The 22,076-nt window shown below is 43.1% G+C and overlaps 1 protein-coding gene across 3 annotated transcripts in view; it reads left to right on the forward strand.

The window, feature by feature from the left end:
- mpp2b (MAGUK p55 scaffold protein 2b) overlaps positions 1 to 22,076 on the forward strand; it is a 38,845-nt gene that overhangs the window by 7,463 nt on the left and 9,306 nt on the right. Inside the window, exons 2-5 of one of the 3 annotated variants that reach the window (XM_075457543.1) lie at positions 2,050 to 2,128; positions 12,153 to 12,253; positions 21,229 to 21,381; positions 21,502 to 21,657. In XM_075457543.1, coding sequence (XP_075313658.1) covers positions 2,098 to 2,128; positions 12,153 to 12,253; positions 21,229 to 21,381; positions 21,502 to 21,657 — 441 coding nt within the window. In that variant the 5' untranslated portion in view covers positions 2,050 to 2,097. Of the gene's footprint in view, positions 1 to 2,049; positions 2,129 to 4,261; positions 4,603 to 10,736; positions 12,056 to 12,152; positions 12,254 to 21,228; positions 21,382 to 21,501; positions 21,658 to 22,076 lie in introns of those variants that run through there. The other 2 variants (XM_075457542.1, XM_075457544.1) reach the window with 2 other exon arrangements.

The following is a 22,076-nucleotide window of genomic DNA, read 5'->3' on the forward strand; positions in this document are numbered from 1 at the left end:
CAAGAATTTACAGTCGATCTACATTTATTAAAGAGGTGTTTACAATCTCATCATTGCTAACCGCCTGCGCATCTGGTAATGTTTATACAAGAGAAATCCGTTTCCTGGCCAATCACATTTGAGTGGGAGTTGTTTCGAAACAAGTGACTCCGTCTGAGTGATAGCCTTTTATCAATCTTTTAACATGCATCTGCATTCAAACAACAGGTGGACTTCCACATTGTTTTCACTTATAAGTGAGGGGATCGCTGCATACAGGGATGTTTACATATTGTCCATCCAATCTGCGTCAAGCAGGGCGGGGATGCAGTACCAAATTCAGCTGTTATTTTTTGCTTGTTATGCTCCCCAAGCTCCAGATTGCTAGCATGTGAGGTGTTGAGGCATCGTCGGTAGCTTGCAGGAACGGCACACCATGCATCACAAGTAAATTCCCATCCTATGGGAAACACTACAGAGAAGTGTGGGCACTATTGTTGAAAGAGTGACTCAGCATGCACAACTTTGTTCTTGGTGGTTATGTCGAAGCAAGGTCGAGGGTGGGGGAGATTATTTAGCAGCTGCCTCGGTGAGCAGGAGCTCTGCTCCTCTCTGGCTCACTTCATGCGTTTAGCGTTGATGAGCAGCAACACTTTTCAAAACACAAATGTCATGCGGGTTTGTCCCATTCAAAAGGAAAGACAGCCACGGTTGCTTTTCTTTAACGGGCCCGGCACGAGTTAACAGTATCCAAAAGGATCATCTTAATCTTCATCTTAATAAAATGCTCAGGCACAAAATTGCAGGCACGCAGATCTGAACAAATGGTTTTGTGTCAGCGCAGGCGATCAAATGAATAAAATGACATGCAGCCGAGCTTGAAGACATCTTTTTATTTGTACTCACTGATCGCTGAGAGGAGGGAAAAGAACTCAGAGAGGGATCTGTTTTAATGGAAAACATCGCCCAGAAGGCATTTTTGAAAGGTCATTTGCTCAGCCGTTGTAAAATATGAATGCGATTCAATCCGGAGCAAGACGTGCGGTTGACTTTTTTCTGTTTATTAACAGAAGCCAGACAGAAAGCATGCAGTAATTGTTCATCCCATTACTTTGTCTGGATTGTTTAAGTTCTCTGATGTTGGAGCACAGCAGCAGATGGGCAGGCTGAGACAGAAATGTATGATATTGAACACATTGACCCTGTGATTTTGCTTAGTTTTGACCACCATAGCATTGGTTTCACCCTCAGCAGCCATTGTCATAGCAACTGGGAATTAGCTTCCTTGGATACGGTGGTCTCTCTCTCTCTCTCTCTCTCTCTCTCTCTCTCTCTCTCTTTCTCTCTTTCTCTCTCATCAGCTGTGTTCTTATTCTCCTCACCATTGTTTTTCTGTCTCGGTATAGCCTCTCTGACCCCCTCACCCTGTGTTTCCACGCAGCCACAGCCTTCCCGCCTCACAACGGTCTCACCTTTCACATCATGCTGACGCTTTGCGCTTTGTTTCTCCACAAACCTCATGTCCACTGATTGCTGCGTTTACGTTTGTGTTCACGCTCCACCATTTGAAAGCTTTTGACTGTGACATATTTCAGTTTTTTATCCCAGGACAACAGCTTCTTCCTCTCTCATTCCAACCGTCTGTGAAGCTTGTTACTGTTTCCTGCTGTCTGATGTTAAACGGATCAATTAGAGTTTCACCTGCTCACTCAGTCTTTCTGTTGCTAATTGTACTCCGAGCGGACGTGATGGCTAAAACCGGATGTTACCAGAGCAACGGGCTATTTCTAGAGATTAATAAAGTTAGTTGTCATGTGTGGGAGGTGGTTTAGATATAATTGGAATGCTCTGTGTTGCTCAGTCCAGTCCTGTACTTGGGATAGAAAAAGGGGATTTGTATTCTTTGATTAGGCTGGATTAGGATTTTCACTGACCCCTCTGTTTAGTATCTGAACCTAACAACACGAGTCATTCCTTTGTTTCAGCTTGAATTCTACCTCAGTAGTTTGATTTTTTTTTAAGGATTCTTGCATTTATATTCACAGTCAGCACTTCCTCTTTTCTTTGCAGTTGACCTAGCGAGTTTTTGGAGGATACTGGGAGGAGCTAATCTTTAAAATGCCTGTGGCAACATCCAGCTCTGACTCAGGTAAGTGTTTCAGTCTCACTACGATAAGAGTATCTGTGTGTGTGTGTGTGTGAGAGAGAGAGAGAGAGAGAGAGAGAGAGAGAGAGAGGGAGGAGATACTGAATTCCATCCATCCATTTTCTATACCTCTGAATCCGTCGGTCGGGTCGCGGGGGGGCTGGAGCTTATCCCAGCGGTCAGAGATACTGAATTGTTCGTGGTTATTCTCTCACAGACAACATGTATCTCATCTCCTGACTTCTAATGTGACTTAATGAGGTGGCTAATGGAGCACTAAAACTGCAGTCTTAGATCCGCCATGCCTCAAAGGATTTAATGTCCCATACTTTGCAGGTCTCAACTCGTGCCCAAACACATGATAAATCTGCAATGATCATCAATGCCTAAAATATTGGAAAAATAATTGATTTGGAGTCACTTTTACTGGATTTGACACTTACTTTTAAAAAGGTTCATTTTCTATCAAATATTTCAGAAGTTTTTGGAGATAAATAAAAAAATACTTTTCTGTGCTCCTATGGCTTTTGAGACTTTATAAAACTGGTCCCATGACGGCCACATGTGCCTATTTTTGGTCTAAGACAACCTAAAACAGCAACATAAACATAACATCCTGTGTCAACATTCATGTGAAACTTCTGGAATCCAAGTCAAATTCTCTTGGTTTCCTATCAAATTATTATCAGCCTGAAACTGTGATATTTTGAGATCAGTTGAATTATAGCTCTTGCATTAATGCCAGACTTTTTTCTATTGCCCACATTAAACTAAAAGCTGGCACACGGCCAATCCGTCTCTGTATTCCCTCTTCACTCAGTGTCGAGGACAGAGATATAAGGGATGGAGACGGCTCGTACAGGATCTCTGGGAAAGCAGTCTCGGCATATTTTTGTATTATTTTTTTCAAACAGAGTGCTAAATCTAGAACTGAAAGCCTTAAACTATTTGATGGTGGGATAATAGATTCCAGCGGTCAGCTTCCAGGAAGTCGGAGAGATGGACTTCCATGGAGAGTTAAAGCACGCGTGGAGTCTGCTGTCATTCAGTCAGTTTTGATCTGTACACTAAGCGGAGGGCTTACTCAGACAGGATGACTGGCATTTTTATTACTACGCAGTTAACAATTTCTCCACGTCAATTCATGCTTTGATTTTAAAAGCAGTATTTCCAGCACTGATATTGGGTGTTTCTGTTTTTTTTTTTTTTTTCATGTTCTTTCAGCCCATGATTGAAAAGCTCAAATATAGATTTCCCAATAAGCACTGAGCCTATTTTAAAGTGAACAAACAAAAACTCAGTGACGTCTACGTTTTGTCCTCAGTGCTCTGATCAGCACTGGAACAGGCACAGCTCACTGTTTTCCTTCTTATTCACAGCTGTTTACCTATTGCTAATGTGCTCATTCTGTTTTTTAAAGAGCTGTACAGTCCACCTGAAAAGCAGTGCGTTAGGTCTGCATGTCTGTTGCCAGGTTTAGGCAGCTGCCCGATGGTTAGTTCAAGGGGTTCAATAGCAGCCCCTGGCACAGAGACAGCCTTTTTTTTTTTTCTCCTTTTTTATCAATTTATTAAGTCACAGGGTCACCGGCTCTGAGGCTACTGCTCCTGCAAAGCTGAGTGCACTCTCCACCACAGACGGACAGAAAATATGCAACATGTTGGGGGGCAGACATTGAGGGGCCTAAGCTTCCATAAGAAGTGTGGTCTGTTCGGTCCCTTCTTAAAGACAGTGTCAGTGTCAGGTATCTATATTCCTCAACCACCTCCGGCTCCTCTCCCAGGATGGAGACAACGTTTGGCTTTCTCTTGGTCCTCCTAAAGTTCACAGTCATCCTTTTTGTTACAAATACAAGTTGGCCTGCTCAACCTTATTATATACCCCCTAATCTAAATTTTAGTGAGTGTTACAGTATTTTGATCCTGTGTGAATGGGGCTTTTGGTGTCAGTAGAAAGGAAAGCAGTGACTAATACAAGTCTGCTCACCTTTTTGACCACACCTCCTTCCCGTAAGCCAACCCTCTGCTGCTTCTTCCCCAGTGGAAGGAAAGAAAAAAAAAAACCTCCCTGCCTCCTTTTCTCCCTCCTCTTAGAGAAGGCATCATACTTCCCTCCCTTTCATCCTTCCCCCACCTCCTTTCTTCACTCATGCACCTCGCTCGTCTCCTTTCATTCATGCAGAGGAGGAGACGCTCAGCCAGGCGTCGCTTCTACACATTCACGTTAAGAGCAGGTGGAGAGGGAGGAGGGGACGAGGAGCCGTTTTGGCAGAAAAGAGGGGAAAAGAAACCGGTGACAGATAGGGAGAGGTGATCTCTGAGAGTGCCTCTGACACAGTCCTGGGTGTGTTACTGAGTGTGTGCCCCACAGTGAGGTGTTGTTCAGCATGGCTGGCAGCCTGTTTGGAAGGCTGTCTCTGGAGGAGGGGGACTCAGCCAACTCCTTGGAGGGCCTGGGTATCAAGCTGGGGGGAGAAGGTAAGAACACCTGCTGGATGTGGGCGGAATCTTTTGATGGTTTTTAAAACTGACGATAAAACCTGGGAAAAATATGCTGAAGTCATTGCTAAAACGAACCTTAGGAGGGAGCGCTACGCTCATCTATTTGCTGCTTGTTGTTTTACATTTTCATTGCACCTGCACCTGATGTACTAGTGTGATGAAGACGGGCAGAGACAGATTAGCGCCCAGGGCCGTGTGTCATGTGCAGGAATCTGAGGCAGTAGACTGCGGAGAAAGGACACGTAGAAATAAGGAAAGCTCACAATATTCAGTAGAAGACAATAAATCAAAAGGGAAAGCCTGCCGTTTAAGTCTTTTTTTCATTTACCAAAAAGCCTGATTGTCAAACAGGGAACAGTAAAGACAAGAGTGCTCTTTAGACGAGTAAGAATGAAAAAAAAAAGACACGAGAAGTGATTAGTAGAGGTAGATTGTTTGTAGAGCAAGCCTGTAGTTGTTGTCCTGAATCATAATGCCAGCATAATGTTTGCTCTCACAGCATGGGAACCACCGTACATCACATTCATAATTGATGGATTTCATTAATAATGGATGGAGTTGCATACCTCAATATTTCACACGAGTGCTCTGACCCACGCACGGGCAGCCTGTCTTGGTAAACCCATGTCGTGAAATACTCCTGCGTGCCAGGTGAGGGAACGAGATTCAAAAACAACTATTTTTATGGAGTCATGCTAATCAAGACAAGGTTAGAGGCATCACTGCCAAGCCCGACGTGTGCCACATACTATACTGTGTTGAGATATGCTCCCCTCTGTAATGTAGCTTGACAGGAGAGCAGTGACAGCCATAATCAATCACATTTTCTGTCAAAGCGCTCTGTATATCAGTGCAGGGTGCATGTGTGTGTGTGTGTGTGTGTGTGTGTGTGTGTGTGTGTGTGTGTGTGTGTTTGTGTTGGACAGAGATACAGAGAGGCAGACCTCCACTGCATTGTAAGCAGCGGGTCATTCATTTGCAACAGTGTTCTGATTAGAGACGGCACGCTTGGAAGTGTCAGACTCGCAACCTTCAGATAACTCCGGCTTTCTTACTTTCAGCCCTTCTCCACGTACACACTGCACCACGCACTACCTGTCTGCCCCTGAAACACTCACGCTGTCAGAGGAATATACTCTGCGCCTTTTGGACTAATGAAGCTGTGTTCAAACACAGATGATGGATCATTGAGCACAATGTGTTGGTGGGATTAGACTGTCAAAGATAATCACCGGGTTTCAAGAGAATGGGACCATTTCATTTTGTTCTGGCTCGGGGTATTTGATAATGTGGCGACACCGGCAGTCGTTTCGTTCATATCGCACCCCAATGATCTCCCTTTGCTCTTTCATTAACCGCCGCACAGAGAACATGTGTATAGTTAAAGTTCAAATGGCGTGTTTCTTGAAAGCGACTTCAGTGGATCAACTTGTCTGTGCCAGTTTAACTTGTGCGAGCTTTCTGTGGCCACGAGGGTGAGGTGTAATGGGAGCTGCTGTCCGATCGCAAAATGTCAACAAATGTCACAAGCGTTATCTCCAGTGGTGACCTTCATCAAGAGGCAGGTCTCGTCACTCGGAAAAGTTCGCTGATTTTGCCCCGAAGCAAGCCTTAAAAACCCTCTCCCCCCGCTGTTACATTTCTAACATGCGTGCAAAATGTTAGCAGTCTCCTCTTTGATCTACAGCTCAATTCAAAGGGCGATTTGATCCTGTGCTTTTGGATACTAACCCTCTTGTTTATTCCCACTCATTGCAATGTCTCGAAAGTCAACATCTGTCTGAATCCGCCGCAACACAGTTTCAAACACAGTTTAAAAGTTTGCCACAGCACTCAGCATCAAATATGCTCATTTGGCTTTGGCTTTTGTGCTGCGGGTAGGAGCAGGCAGGCGTCAAACAAAACTGCAAAATTCTCCCGTACATTTCGATTTCAGATTATTCCAGCAGAAGGTCTCCTATCCAGGACTCACACAAAGGAGGTCACAATTACATTGTTTGACTGCAGCATTATTTGTACAAAACACCCTTAATTTAATGTCAGCATGCATTTGTACAACCCTACTGCTGATATTTGAAAAGTCATCCGTCTAAAAGTGCATTTGTGCAGCAGATCCTTTGAAATAATTCTAAATTCTAATTCTAAATATCTTCACGCTCAACCGGATGAGATCTACTTAGAGGACACGCCTGTACAAGTAGCACCCAAACAAACACACACAGACAGAGTGGCCACTCCCAAAGCACGTTACATACACACACTTGTCGTGGTAAGCCAGTTTGTGTTGTCAGTGACACTTCATCAGGAGGATGTTGATTTAATATCTCAGAACGTAGCATACGAGAGCAGAGCGTTCGTTTAATCTGTTGTCCTCCGAATGCTCGACATTGTCGAAGGTTGTGAAGAGGCCTTATTACCTACGTAAGTGCCGAGGGTGGAAAGAATTGTGCATCACCTAGCCTGAGGACACATTAGTCATATACTTTAGTGGTAAATGATTCATCAGTGCACACCACGGAGGAATAAAACAATTCAGCATCATTCTTCTCCACTATCTTAAACATTCATCCTTTGCTACCTGAGGGATTGATAGTAATTATCTTTAGATGGAGAGCTTGGAACAGAATGAAATCTGAGAACAACCTTGAAGTATTTGATAATGTCTGCTGAGGTGCAGGGGTGTTACATTGTGTCGACTGTAGCATTCTCAAACATTCTTAGGGTCAAACCCAGCTTCCTCCTTGCTGACGATGATGACACACGGTAAGGCTGCAGTGATGTTTAACAATGTTTCCAAGAAATATCAGCGCTTTATTTGTGGGGAAAAAACACTCTTCAGAAGCCAGTCTTGGTTCTGATGAAGGCGAAATGTGGAACAAACAGTTCATCTTAAGGTATTCTCTGGAAGTATTTGTAGTCGTCACCCTCTGTGCTTCGTTGGATGCCTCAGCAATATCAGACTGGCCAAACGAGTTCTGTTCATCCAGTGATAAACGTTTCAATACTCAGTGTCACCATGAAACTTCCGCTGCACGTGCAATGCTTCAATTGATTATGGTTTTGTTGTTATTAACTTCACGTCTGGACAGTGATGTTTCTGTGGATGAAGGAAATGTGCCTGTTTAAAAGATGTCTGGAGTAGTGTGTCCGAAGCCTTAAGTTGCATTAATCCTCCATCTTAACATTGGTTAAAGCTGTTAAATCTTGTTTTTTTTAATCTTGTTGACATATTAGATCTGAAGGTTTTTTAAGAGAGGAGTCGGGATAGCTCTTTTTATCATTTCATAAATCAGAAAGTGTTGTCAACAGCCAGACCTAAAATCAATTTACACCCTGTTTTTAGCAATAAAGGTTTCTGAAAATCAGAGTATGAATAATGTACGAACAAAAGCCCTCTGTAAAAAAAACAAACAAAAAAAAAACAACATTAATATTGTAGATGGAAATAAAATAGGAAAGTTTGGAGAAGATTTCTGGTTCAGAGGATGAGAGGAAATGATGGAGCTATTTGTTTTTGGAGTAAACACCAAGCAAGTTTCCAGTTAACTGCTTCCATGGATTTGTGTATTACAACATTTCTTACATTCTTGTTTAAATATGCTACTACCTCAATAAATGAACATGTAAAAAAAGATCTAAGAATTGACCGGTGCCTGAAAAAAGTAGTTTTTCATCATATTTATTTAAAAGTGGAGCTGTACGATGAGTGATTGTTGATTTTGGGTGTTGTCGACGTGGAGTTCTTTGCTTCTGAATGTTTGCATGTGCTGCAGTTGTAATGTCTTTTCTATATCGCGTGTCATTATCTCACCAGTGCTACAGACACACAGGTCCTGTTCACACGTGGTCTTTGGTGATCTGCTTCGGAAACCAAGCCCCGCACGTTTCTCATCAACACCAACGTTTTAAGCTCATGCTACGGCACCCGACCTTGGTGGTTGGAGGGAGGAGCGAATGTGCCGTCGCGGATTACGAGAAACGATAACCTCAGAGATGTATCAGCCAATAATGTTGGTTTTATAACCAGCAAAGCAGTGTGTTTCCTTAGAATTTCAGCACATACGCTGTTCCATATAAGAATCTGAAAAGTTTAAAAGCCTTAGTTTCGTGTTAAATCCATCTACCTATTTATCTCTCTCATGTTCCATATGTTTCATAACGTAAACCACAAGAATAACCAAATCCTCAAAATAATCAAAATGCAGCTATTGATGTGACTCTCTGGCATGTTTCTGTCTTCATTTATGATATTGTTGTTCAGGTGACTGATAACTTGAGTTAGGATTTTGCAGAAACATTAGTAGACATACTATTGATGTCCTGCTTGTGGTCTGTGTAGCTGGCAGTGTATTCTGTTTGCATACAGAATGAGGAAGTGAGATCCAGTCAAAAGTAGTGGCTGGAAACGCACGTGGAGATGCATTCTAATGTCAGGTGTGAATTAGTTCTTGCCATTGGATCTGCTTCTTCTGCTCTCAAAGACTGTAATACTCATATCATTATTTCCCGCTAATTGGGCCTTGGTTTTTATTCCTCTGCGATGGCACATTAACTCAGTCTGCATTACAAAAAAAAACAACCTTTTTGTTGATCTCATATCATTTCAGCAGACCACACAGCTCTGATAAGCCAGAAACTGGAGGCACAGGGAGTCAGCTGCACACTGCACTCATCCGTGTTTAAGACTCCCTGAGGATTTGATACGGAGAAACAACACGACCGCTGCTCCCACATCTCTTCCTTCACACCCCCCACCCCCTTAGCTCATCTGTGCATCTTCTCTTTGTTTACCTAACGGCTGTTCCTTAGCAACAGAGCAACCTTCACTAAGTGCCCAGCTAAAAGGTTTGTGTACCCCGCCGTGCTCTAACCACAAACAATAACAGCCCATATTGTTCGTCTACTGCCGTGACATTGAGTTTAATTGTAACCCTCCTTCAGGGTGAGCAGGCACTTAAATTAGACTTTAACAGACAAGAGTACCTTTAATTTGGCCTCCTTGTGAATACATGGCAGCTGCTGTCAGGGAAGCCTTTATTGTGGCAAAGCAACCATGATTATCGGTTTTAGATGAATGACCCACTGCTGACAACTTAGTGAGTGTAATACCCAAAGGTTTTCTCTAAATGGAATCATCACCAACTGTTTTCCATTTGTAGATGTCAAATTTTCAAGGACTATCTCATCTCATGATCCTGTTTCTCCTCAAGTATGAACAATTTTACATTTTCCAACATTTCCCTGCAAGAGGAGGTTGTGTAAAGCGCCTGACTCGCAGGTTAAGTCCGTCCACACCCTTGGGCCCCTTTTTGTGCCCTTTTAAGCCCCATACCTGCTGAATGAAAGTTCTCAAATGGTTTCAAGTTGCGCCGCGTGGTCTAAGCAATTTGGATCCAGCAAAGCGAAAAATGACTTTCGTCTCACCTGTAAAGGCAAAGTGGATGAAAAAGCTCGAGTATATTATTATACAGACACAACTTTGGTGCTGATGTCAAGCATGAGCAAAGGAAAGATAAAGACTGTTAGTGATAAAAAGAGAATGCGTTTTGACTCTTGCTGTGCAGCCTTATGGGAAGTTTATGCAGGTCTTTGCAAGGCTGTGACAGCGGCGGTAACACAAGATGAAATATTCCACCTGAATACTAAAGAGGAAATTATTTGCAAAACAAAACTGCAGTTTAACAGGAAACAAACGTGTCTTTGTTGGACATTTATATCGTTGGCGTGACCTTCCGTGAACTTGTGGCCTGCGTGCCCAATCCTGGTGTTTTTTTTAAAATGCAAAACGAAAGCAGTAACCTTTAATACACCATTTATGGATACTCGTACAAAGAGGAAAGCCAGCGAGACCCGAGAGGAAGGTCAAGTTTGATTTTTGATGATCTCTATGAATAATGGATCGACCTTAGCCATTCTCAGCTCTGGAGGGGATATTACTCTCAAGTCCTGTTCCTCCTGTCTAAACGCAGGCCCCACCTCTTAACTCCAGATGTCGTGTGTTCTATCCTTGATGCTATTTGTAAAGCCAGCTTATTTTTTTTTATTTTTATTTTTTTAGAATTGTTAGGTCCGACTGAGGCTTACATGTGCGACTATACAAGGACGAAGGCAAAGCTGAGACAAGCACCATATTGGAGTTTGTGCTGATCCAGCCTACAGAGCTGGTGTTGTAAAGCGAGACCTCACTGTGGAAGACTTGTCCATCGCTTAATCCAATTCAGGAGAGGGGCTGGATCCTGTCCCAGCTGTCGGGACAGGTCTTCAGTCCATCACAAGGCCACATACAGACAAAAAACAGCCATGCATGCTCACACTCACTTCTAGGAACAATTTAGAGTCACTAATTAACCTAACATGCATGTTTTTGGACAGTGGGAGGAAGCCAGAGTACCTGGAGAGAACCTACACATACACATACACATGCACACTCCACACAGAAAGGCTCCAGCCAGGATTTGAACCAGGAGCCCTCTTGCTGTGGGACGACGGTGCCAACCACCACACCACCGTGCAGCCCACATTTAGATCCAAATGTTTAAAATGTGGTTCGAATTCATTCACAGAAAACAGTTGGGAGTTTTTTTACACAAGATAGATCAGCAGTCCTTTAATCGGACCTGTAACATGCTCTATATGCCCTTTTAAGGAGGCGAGACCTTTGTAGTTGGTCGTGCAGCGTCTGCTGAGAACCACAAGTCTGCTTCTGTTGTGAACATCAAGAACCGGTGTCTTATATTTAGCTTAGATAACAAAGACCTCAATGTTTGTTAAATAAATTAGAGCAGATAAATGTTCCCTGTGAATGAAGGTGCCCACTCTTTTCTATTCTCACACTCTGTGCTGTGATTAATGCTTTCTGGTAGCTGATGTCAGTCTGTTTGCTAGCTTAATGATTCATATTCTGAGTCTGGTGAGACGCTCCGGAGCCACATGGAACCCTCTCTGATGGTCATCGAATTGTCGACGACGAATCTGCTGATTGATTGTTCGTCCTTTTTAGTAAAGAGCCTCGTCTGATTTTGCTTCATCCAGGGGAAGGTGCTTGCATGTCGAAGTTTGACTGCTGACTTATGAGATGTTGAAAACTGGGTTCATCCAGCTCCCAAACAGTGTGCTGTGGTTTGGTGCAAACGTGCAGAATGGAAGATGTCAAAATGTTTGTTCTCAGCAACTTGAGCAGCTGTGTTGTTGTTATGTTGGAGCGCAGTTACATGTGTGTGTGTATGAACACGTACGTAGGAGAGAGGGAGGAAGTTGGGAGTTGTGGGAGAAAGATACTGTCGCGTCTGACAGACTTATGAGCAGAGTGACTGACAGGGGTGAAATTGCTTTGGAAACGATGTGAGGCCGATCCCATCTTGTCTCCCCCTCCTCTTCTCTCGTGTACCACTGCTGTTAATGGGCTCACTTATTCTATTCTCTCTTCCAGGTAAGCTTCCCATTATATTTCCGACGAGCGGCGGTTGGACAGGGCGGAGATTCTCGTAAAACAAATGAACTTTTTCCTCTTCTTTTTTCTGTGTTAGCCATGCATCAGGCCCTGGACACACTGAGTGACAGCACAAGCTCCACAACTGCCAATGACCTGGATCTCATCTTCCTTAAAGGCATCATGGAGAGCCCTGTGGTGAGAACAGTTTTATTCTGTATCTTGCACTGATAGCTTTATGCTAAAATACAGAAAGGACATATTGAGCTTTTAATAGGACATGATCTGGACAAATGATTGGGTAAGCCAGTGAGAAGGGATCTCTGCTTTAATGCTTTAATACAAACTTTAAATCAGAAATGATTTGATAGGTTTGCTGCCACAACATTAAAAACAACTGCATGTGCACTGAGATGACTTTTGTTGTGATTTGGTGCTAAGTAAATGTAATCAAATGGAACTGAGATGAATTTTTCATGCTGCTTGACCAATTCACTTGACTAGAAGTGCCATTTCCATTGGGGTTTCGAATTACCGGTCCATTTTCATTTCAACCCTCACCCAGCACACAAGCAGGTGAAATGAGTTTCCTTTGGAGAGTGGCTGGGCTCAGCCTTGACATTAAGTGAGTTACACATCCGGAGGAAACTTGGAGTAGTGGATTTGGGTATCTAATGAGGACGCCTCCTGGCCGCCTCCCTTTGGACGTTTTCCAGGCACATCCAGTAGGGAGGAGTCCCCGGGACAGACCCAGAACTTGCTGGAGGGATTATATATTCGTTCTGGCCTGGGAACGTCTCAGCATCCCCCAGGAGGAGCTGGATGGTGTCACTGGGGGGAGGGATGTCTGGGTGTCCCTCCTGGACCCATTTCCACCGTCACCTGACCTCGGTTAAGCTGAAGATAATCGTTGGATTGATTTCTCTGGAGGAGAAGGGGTGAAGGAGTGTGTGTGGACACATCTCGGTAACACCAAAGCCACACGCCAATTCCAGTGTCTGTTGCAAAATGAAGAATATTGGATGCAGATTTGTAGCAGTCTAGTATTGCACTTGGCAGCTTTGCCTTTACATTAACATTGTATGTCTGTATCACTGTTTGCATACCCTTGCTGTATTTACATTGAGACATAATTCAGAACAAATTATGTTTTCACTGAGATTTGAAGATCTTTAGTAAATTGACGCTGCAAAATCAAAACCTTCCACAGCCATCATTCCTTTTGAAATTGAAATTTCATCTTGCCACAGCTTAGATCAAGTTCAGTGACATTTTCATTTCACTGCGCTCCCTTCATTGTGTCCTCGTTAGTTGAAAATGGTAATTAAAGAGGCGTCTCTTCACTCAACGTCATGCTCGCAGAAAAATCCCTCTTGTTTGCAGTAGGATTTTCTCCTGGAGGAAAAAAAAGTAGTTTCAGGAGTTTGAAGCGGAATTTGAATACACATAAAGATCTCGAGGGACTTGTGTTTCTGAAGCTTGAACTTCGTGTAGACAGAGGAGGTAAAAGGATGACCAATAAAGGTCACCTTTACAGAAAAGATGGGATTGGCATCTGAGGTAAAGCTGAACAGTTAACATGAATTTGACAGACACAGCACGGACGGCGGCTCATGTTGTTTGTGCTTTTGAACAAACTTGGAATCAGATATTTCACATTTCTGGCTCAACTCACTGCTCTTGTTGCCTAGTACCAGCAGTCTCTCTGTGATCGCCCAGGCTGGATGGAGCTCAGCAGTTATCAGAGTATAGCAAATGTCAGTGAAGGACTGTTAATATTTCCATTGATTTTTTTTTATTTTTAGCTGTCAGTCACTTTAATAAGGCCAAGTGACATTTCTATAACTAACCAGAACAAACACAGAACAGCACATTAATCCTTCCCTTGTTTAACAAGTTGACGAGTGCAGCTGGAGCAGAGACCTCAACCATCGATGAGAAATGAAGGAATGATTGGCCGCCATTCGTTTGTACTCCTGTTAATCCAACAAACCTGTGAGAATGCTTTGACCTTGATTCTGGCTCACTTGCTCACTCTGATCAGTTTCTCTGCTTCAGGCATGATTAGAGATTTTATTGATATTCTGATTAACTCTTTTCCGCAGAATTGTCAAAAGTGCTGTAGCGGGAATGTATCTCTGCTGGCACAGCTAACTAGAGACTAGATCGCATATAACAGGTTACAAGAAGTACTCAAGTGACTACTCGTCTGCTTATTACTCGTGAAGACAGACAGTGATATTTTTAAGGCGAGTGCAGCAACATTGATAGGGCACAAAGTGAGAAGAGACCACAGTGAACCTCGATATTGGAGGACAAAAACACACAGAATCACCTGCGCCTCAAAGCTCATCACAACTTTATTAAAAGGGCGTCATGCTGAATAAATATGCTTGGTACAGATTAATTGCTCTTTGCCAGGCGATAAGAATGAAGACATAAGATACGTTTTTCAATTTCATGCTCCATTTGTGCAGATCTCTCTTGGGCAGCTGCCCAGACCGAATCAAAGCTTGTCCTGATGGGGGTTCGTCTCTGAAGTTACTCCGAGGACGAGGTGGCATTATCGAAAATACAGATATACCTGGTAGTTCTCAAGGTTTCTCCAGGTTTTCATAGCACATTCGATTACCGATGACAGTGAACTTTACATTTTTCTTTATTCTAATGCGTTCAAACTTGAATCCATCGATGTTGCATTGTAGTAGCTGTGCCAGAAATGCTACAATTTAGTAGGATTAAAGTATAAAAACACGTATTAGGATGGCACATTTCATTATATACGATCAATAAACGATTTAGAGTCAAGTTTTAAATGGAAGAAGTCATGTGACTCTTCATTGGTTTTTGGAAACAGATTCTCGGGCTTTAGAACACACCTAAAGTGATAAAAAACTGCTTATTTAACTCCCGAGTTCTTACACAGACAGTGTGGGACACTGATAAAAGAGGAGAAGTATAGTTGACTACTTTTTTCTTGATTTCTCCTTTCTTTTCCCTTTGTCGGGCATTAATGATAATGGGGCGCCCATAACAGCTTCTATGTGCTCATTTTGAACAGCTGTCAGGATAAATTTGACTCTACGGTGCCCCTCATTAGTTGGTAACCGTCTGTGTTATTTATCGGACAAAGATAAGTGGCCCCAACAAAGAAAGCTGTCCGTGGAAGCAATGGAACGGATTACGAAACTTCTTGGAGAAGAACTTGGAATGTCTCAAAAGGTGTTGGTTGTTCTCAGTCAGCTGGGTCTAAAATTGTAAGCAAGCACTGGGGCTTGTGGTCAAATGGGTCGACAAAGTAAGACATCAAAAAGGTCCAGGCAGAAAGCTCAAAGTAGTATGCCTTGAAATGGAAAATGCACAGCAAAAGTTCAAAAAGTTACAAAGCAAAAGGGGCAGAAACTGGAGTCAATGTTCGTGACCAAAGAGAAGCTGTCACAGCCTGCGGATGATTGAATGAAAGTGATATTCGGTGATAAATAACCAATCTGCATTGGGAAAGGAGGTGATGCCGGAACGTTTGTTGGTTGCAGGTCCAATGAAACCTGACAATACTTTTCCCTCAGGAAGGACATAACTCATATCCACCAAACGGTCCCGATCTCAGTCCGAGTTCAAAGTTGTGTTGAAAATTGAAAAAGAAAAAAGAAGAAATTCTCCACGACGGCGCTGTATCCTTCAATGCTGATCTGTCGACTGCCACACGGGCAGTGTTGGTCAAGTTAGTTTAAAAAAGTAATTAGTTACAGTTAGTAGTTACTGCTCTCAAAAAGTAATTGAGTTAGTAACTCAGTTACCACATTCTAAAAGTAATTAGTTATTCAGCAAAGTAACTGTGGCGTTATTTTTTATGTTCTATAACACTGTTACGTTCTATAACATCTTTAACATCAAATATGTTTATATTAACTGATTGAAGAATAAAAACACTATATACAGTCATTTAGAACATTCGGTATTTATTTGAACTCAATAGATTGCAGCCTGCCATATGATGCATAGAAATAAAAACATAAATATTGAATATAAAATGGTGATGGTGGTCACGTGTTTCTCACCCGAAAAATCGAGTGTTGTTTGCTTTCGAGTGGCTCGGTCTCCTTCGCTGGGGCTCACACTAGCTGCATTTGGGCCTGGGGTTGGGTTAGCAGCTGCAGAACCAACAAGTGGTTTCATATTCGCATGGGTTAATGTATGGTGCTTCATTAGATTTGAGTTACTTGAGGCAGACGTGGATAAAGTTTTTTTCCCTGGGCATAGCGTGCATGTTACATACACATTCTTGCCTTTTATCTCCACGAGTGAGAAGTAGTGCCGGTACTTCCAGTTAGAGAACGCTACCTTTGAACTTCCCTGGCTCATCGCCGCTGTCTTGTGTGTGTTTAGTAGTAGTCGTCAGCGCGTGCAGTGAGACAGCGTGAGCAGGTCATCCGCCCACCCAGCCAATCATCATCGCATTTGCAACGGTGTCATCATCCCCACCCCTGCCCTCTCCAGGCAGCAGGCAGCTGATGTGTAGCCCAAAGCCTACAACCAAATTGTAGTAACACGCCACTTTATATTCTCAGTAACGATAACGGCGTTGTAACGATGGGAAAAGTAATTAATTAGATTACTCCGTTACTGGAAAAATAACGCTGTTAGTAACGCCGTTATACTTAAACGCCGTTACACTTAAACGCCGTTACTCCCAACACTGCACACGGAAAGTTGGTATCTGGTCCACGCGCCAAAGAATTCAAGTGGTCATAAAAGCCTGAGGAGGTGCAACAGGCAGCTAACTGTCATAGCGTTTGCTTTTGGTTCAATTGACCTGAAATGGATCTGAAAAGGCAGCGATTTACAGCGATTTCGACAATTTTGAGGTTACATCTAACAAAGTAAGAATGTTGAGGGATTGTAAAAGAAGCTGATTCTTCTTGTGCATCTTGTGTATCAGATAGTTTTCTACACTTTCTGTGAAGAGGAATACATTTCACTGTGTTTCTCCGTTTTCCTCATGTGAAGTCCTTCATGTGAATCGGTCTGAACTAGTTTCTTCATATTTTCCTCAGTGGTCGCGGTGCCACTGTCACACACTATAGCTCTTTGAAGTTTAAGGGAGAGGAGTCGCAGAGCTTAGTAGAGGGAGACAGCCTTGTCTGAGTTTCTTCCCGCTACATCTTCTGTTTCTCTCTTTGATGTCAAAGTCTTCCCCTTCCACGTCTTGCCAACAGCTCAATCCCTCGTGGCCTTTAAACAAACGTGGACTTTTTCACGGCCACGTCAAGCGCAGGAAGAAGTCGACTGCCGTGCGCTGCCAGAGTGCACGGGGGGAATAAATGTCGTGAGTCAAAAGTCGTGAGATTGGAAGCACATTTATTCCCTCAGACAGGGTGTTAGCCGACTTCTGCTGAGGTGGAAGTTGTTTTTACCCATGATGCATTTGCCAGAAACTTGCACAGTGACAAATGGAAAAAAAAAAAAAAACTGAGCAATATAATTTGGCCGTCCAGAGGCAGTTCTGCTCAGGAAACTTTGGGATGGACTTTTGACAGGTAGTTGAAGGCAGCACTGCATCAAAAGCCAGCTATATCGCTGAAAACAAAGCCTCTTCTGCTCCCCTACATCTTCATTTCTCCTCTGGTCTCCCTTCATCTCTCCTAGCTTTTGGTATCTTTCACGAAAGACTGATTGAATTTGTTGCCTGCAGGAAACTGCTGGCGCATGTGTGCGAGGAGGCGCATGTTGGAGCGCAGCAGTAGTGTTTGTATTGTATGTCTGGCAGAGTACTTGGTGGTACCGGTGTATTGATGAGGATTCTCATAAAACATTCATCTGCTGATGCGGCCTTGCTGAAGGATATGAAAAGGCTTTCCAAGATTATAGTTTCCCTCCACCCCGTTGTGGTTCTATTAACACTTATCACGCTTTTACTCGATGCGCTGGGGCGCACAGAAGGTGCTTACACAGGGATACAGAAACAAATCAGAGGTCCTGGTGTGGCACGGCACTGCATTGACAGTGAGTTGTGTTGATTGATATAGAATAATGTAATTAGCACAGCCCACAGTTCTTTAATGAAACAGAATAATTAGTGGGCAGAAAATGAGTAGATATCGACCAAACAGGCTGAGTTGCAAAAGGGCTTCCGGGTGCTTCATTATCAGCAGTTATCACTGGCTCTATTTCGAACAAAGCAATCTGATGCACTTATGGCAGCTTATTTACCTGACTCTTGCTTTTCGACTGCAGTCACAAACCCTGAAAGGTTTTAAAAGTAACCATTTTCCGACGGGGGCGGTTCTGTTGAAAATAGCTCATGCAAAACAATTGGGTTAATATGTGGCAAGTGGTCAAACTCTGTGATTTATCGCCTTATTTTCGCCTTAGATTTTATTTGTTTCTCTTTATATTATTTTATGTATTTTTAATGCTTCTTGCACTCCCTGCTGCAATGCTTTTATTTATGTAAAGCACTTTGAACTGTTTGTACATGAAATGTGCTATACAAATAAATTTGATTTGATTTGATTTGATTTATTTCTCACTAGCTGTTGATATTTTGTTGAAAGCAGGGAGGTCGTGCTTTTGTTCACACTGTAGAGCACACTAACACAATGCATTAAGTCAGAAGGACATTTGAGTTATTTTCAGAGTGCTGACGTACTGCGTTTATGTGAGAGCTGTTGCATGGAAAACAGGTGGGATGGTACCTGAGTAAAAAAACAAAAAGCACAGATGGATTCTAAGGATTCTGTGCATCCCACTCAAAGCTAAGTATCTACAGTTTGTACAGTAGCAGTAAGGAGAGGCACAGATAGAGGTTTTAGTGAGTAGATACAATATCATCTTACAAGTGCCACAAAGGAAGGGAGGGATTTTGTGCGTTCAGGGATTCGAATTTTCATGTTTTTTTTTTGTTATTTCAGAAGTTTAATAGTCTAGCTTTAAGGAATCTGATGCCTTTTCCAGCTGTTTTCATAATAATCTTTTGAGACTACACTGATCGTGGGTAGGCTTCTTAGTTATGGTGACTAACCTCTAAAGAAGGACAGTTTACCGGAATATAAATCCATCTGAATTGTCACATGGAGATGCTAAATATAATTGCAGCATTGTTTCTCATCGTGAGATTTTTCTGCGCTCAGAGCAGCTGTGCTAATAAGCCATCATTCCTGAACCATCTCAGTGGAGAGGAGGAAGGCTCGTCGTGCCTGCGACTGATCACAGTTTGCTCCACGTTAAATTATCCTGCCAGGGTTCTGCTGCTGTGTCCCTAAAAGAGGCAGCTCACTGTGCGCTTTAGTCCACATGGGCATGGATTCCATGACGGGCGTATTTGAGCTATGAAAGTACCCACTACATGCAGTTCGGTGCACTTAATTACACAGGATGGTTTGTGTGTGGGACTGCAAGCGTGTGTGAGAATCAGTGTATTTATTGGTGCGCATGGACATTGCATCCTGCCTCCCGGCAGGGATTCTTCCCCTGTTCCTCAGCAAACAAACAATATGTCTGCCAGATTATTAGTTAGTCCCACCAGGCAAGCCCTCTGCAGAACTGCCTGACAATAAGAATCTTCAAACACATTGCTCGACGTACAGTTGCACAACAGTGTTGCCGTAAATTGTTGTATTTGCGTTTGATTATGAGAAAGTGTTTCGTGCCTCGTGTCTTACGCAGTTAAGTTCTGCAATCACTGACTGGCTTAGGCAGTGAAGTACGATACGCCGCGCTGCTCTGGAAGAATCTGTGGTGACACAAGGATGAATTTTACAAGAAAAAAAAAAAAAACGATACACAATCTGTTAGAAAAATCTGTTCATGTGAATGGCTAAAGGGTTAACAGACAATACGCTGCTTATCTGAGGTCTATGCACATCAAATTTAGGCTGGTGACTGTGGGGGTTATGGCAAAGCCTTCAGTATGCACCTGTTGAAGTGGACTACAGTGAATTTTTAGGTGTGTTCAGGATCATTATTCTGCTATAGAAGCAATCCTCTTTCCATCGTTTGCTTTTTCTTACAGACGGTGTAATGTTTGCTTCCATAATTAGCCGTAGATTCGTTTAATCCACTCTCAGTTTAATACATTCTCCCATCTCCCAGTGAAATGTCACATATTACACTGGCAGCAGCGACAAAGGCCCAAAGCACGATTCACCCACCCTTGTGTTTTAACAGCTGTTGGGTCAATCCTTTTCCTGGAATTCTGCATTCTGCCTTTTTTCCCCCAAACATACCACAACTCACTCGCCCAAAACGTTGTACTCCTGATGTTGAATTTGAGGACGCAACGAAAGGTCTTTTTCTTCTGACTCCTCCATGAAGGTCATTTAGATCCAGGTGTGCCCGCACAGTAGAGCAGTATGCCACTACTCCTCACTGCTGCATCTCCCTGAATGTCCCTTGCAGTCAAGCAGAGGCCTTGACTTGTCTTTTTAATCTTAGGAAATATGATCATCAAAAAGGAACCGAGTCCAGGGTCGAAGTTATATCAGGAGATCTAATCTCTTGGGTACAAAACCAAAAATATTATAATAATATTCGCCACAAATGAATGCTTTGTCTTGAGCACTGTAACATTTTCTTTCTCAGTTTTCTCTGTAAACTATTGACAGACAGTTTTGCATGGCACTGTATTTGAACTCTAAAGTAAAGTAGAACCCCCCCCCCCCCCCAAAGAAAAAAAAAAAAAGAAGATCTGGCTGTCTCCCTTGGATCTTTGACCGTGGACCAGGGATCCAGCCATGTCCTCCTCTGCACTTGGTGATAATGGAGGAGAAGATGAAAAAGGAAAGTTCCCTGAAATATTCATGTCTCATCTTACATGCTGGAAAGCCTACAGGGGTGCAGGGTTTAGCACGCTTGTGCTTTCTTCTCTTGGTTTTTGCACACGCCAATGTAGGTTTTTACGAAAACTGGTTGAGTGATGTTTTCAGCAGGGTCGTGCTTTCAGGTAACTGTGCTTTGTACTGCTTCAGTTGATAAAAACAAAAACCCCTGCAGAAGGCAGAATAGGTTTCTTTATAACTCAGCGAGCAGCATTAACTGCTCACTGAGGAGGAGGCTGTATTTCTACACAGTCGGTGGAAAGCACGGCATATGAGTGAAGTCTTCCACCAGGTAATGTGCGTAGGATGAGAGAAGTAGCCCAAAGTAACATCCCTGTTCTAATTATTAATTCCAAGGCTCATGAGCACTTTGAGGAACCCAAGCTGGAGGCTGTCAGTGAGAACAACGTGGAGCTGGTCCAGGATATCCTGAAGGAGCTCAACCCGCTCACACACAGAAGCCAGGCAGCCGACGAGCTCATCCGCATCCTGAAGGAACCTCACTTTCAGGTTTGGAGAGCAGAACATAACTACCCGATTATTGCCGAACACATAGCGCGATTGTAGCCGCATCATTGCTATGTTATTAACAGTTTTTTTTTTTTTTTTTACTTATCACTCGTCTCGCAGTCCCTTCTGGAGACGCATGATTCTGTGGCCTCCAAAAACTACGAGACTCCTCCTCCCAGCCCCTGCTCCTTCATGGACGCAGCCCTCAACAATCAGCCAGTTCCTCCGGATGCAGTCAGGATGGTGGGCATCCGTAAGGTGTCCGGTGAGCACCTGGTAAGTCCGCTCAGTTAGGCAATGCACGCTGTACTTATCGCAGCAAGCCTGAACCCTTCTTATAAACAGATACAATTCCTCAGCAAGTGGCCTGATATACAGTGTGCTCATGCACTCAGTATAATGAGATCCCTTTGAACAATGTTTAACAACAGAAAAAAGAGGCAGATTTATATTTCTGGTGGCTTGATTTATCTGAATTGGGCGGACTTGTTCACGATTAATGGCAAAAAAATCCAGCGATAACTTTGCAAGGTGCTCTCTTACTTGGCGTTCCACTCGTAAACTTCGACAGACCGTCTGAAGTCATTGATGCTGCAGGTCATGTCACACTTTAGGTCTGCTGCTCCGAATGTTATCACAGGTGAGTGAGCTTCAGAGGAGCTGAGAAGGCAACACAGAATACAACAATACTGACT

The sequence above is a fragment of the Odontesthes bonariensis genome, chromosome 23 (genome assembly GCF_027942865.1).
Source record: "Odontesthes bonariensis isolate fOdoBon6 chromosome 23, fOdoBon6.hap1, whole genome shotgun sequence".
Lineage (NCBI taxonomy): Eukaryota > Metazoa > Chordata > Actinopteri > Atheriniformes > Atherinopsidae > Odontesthes > Odontesthes bonariensis.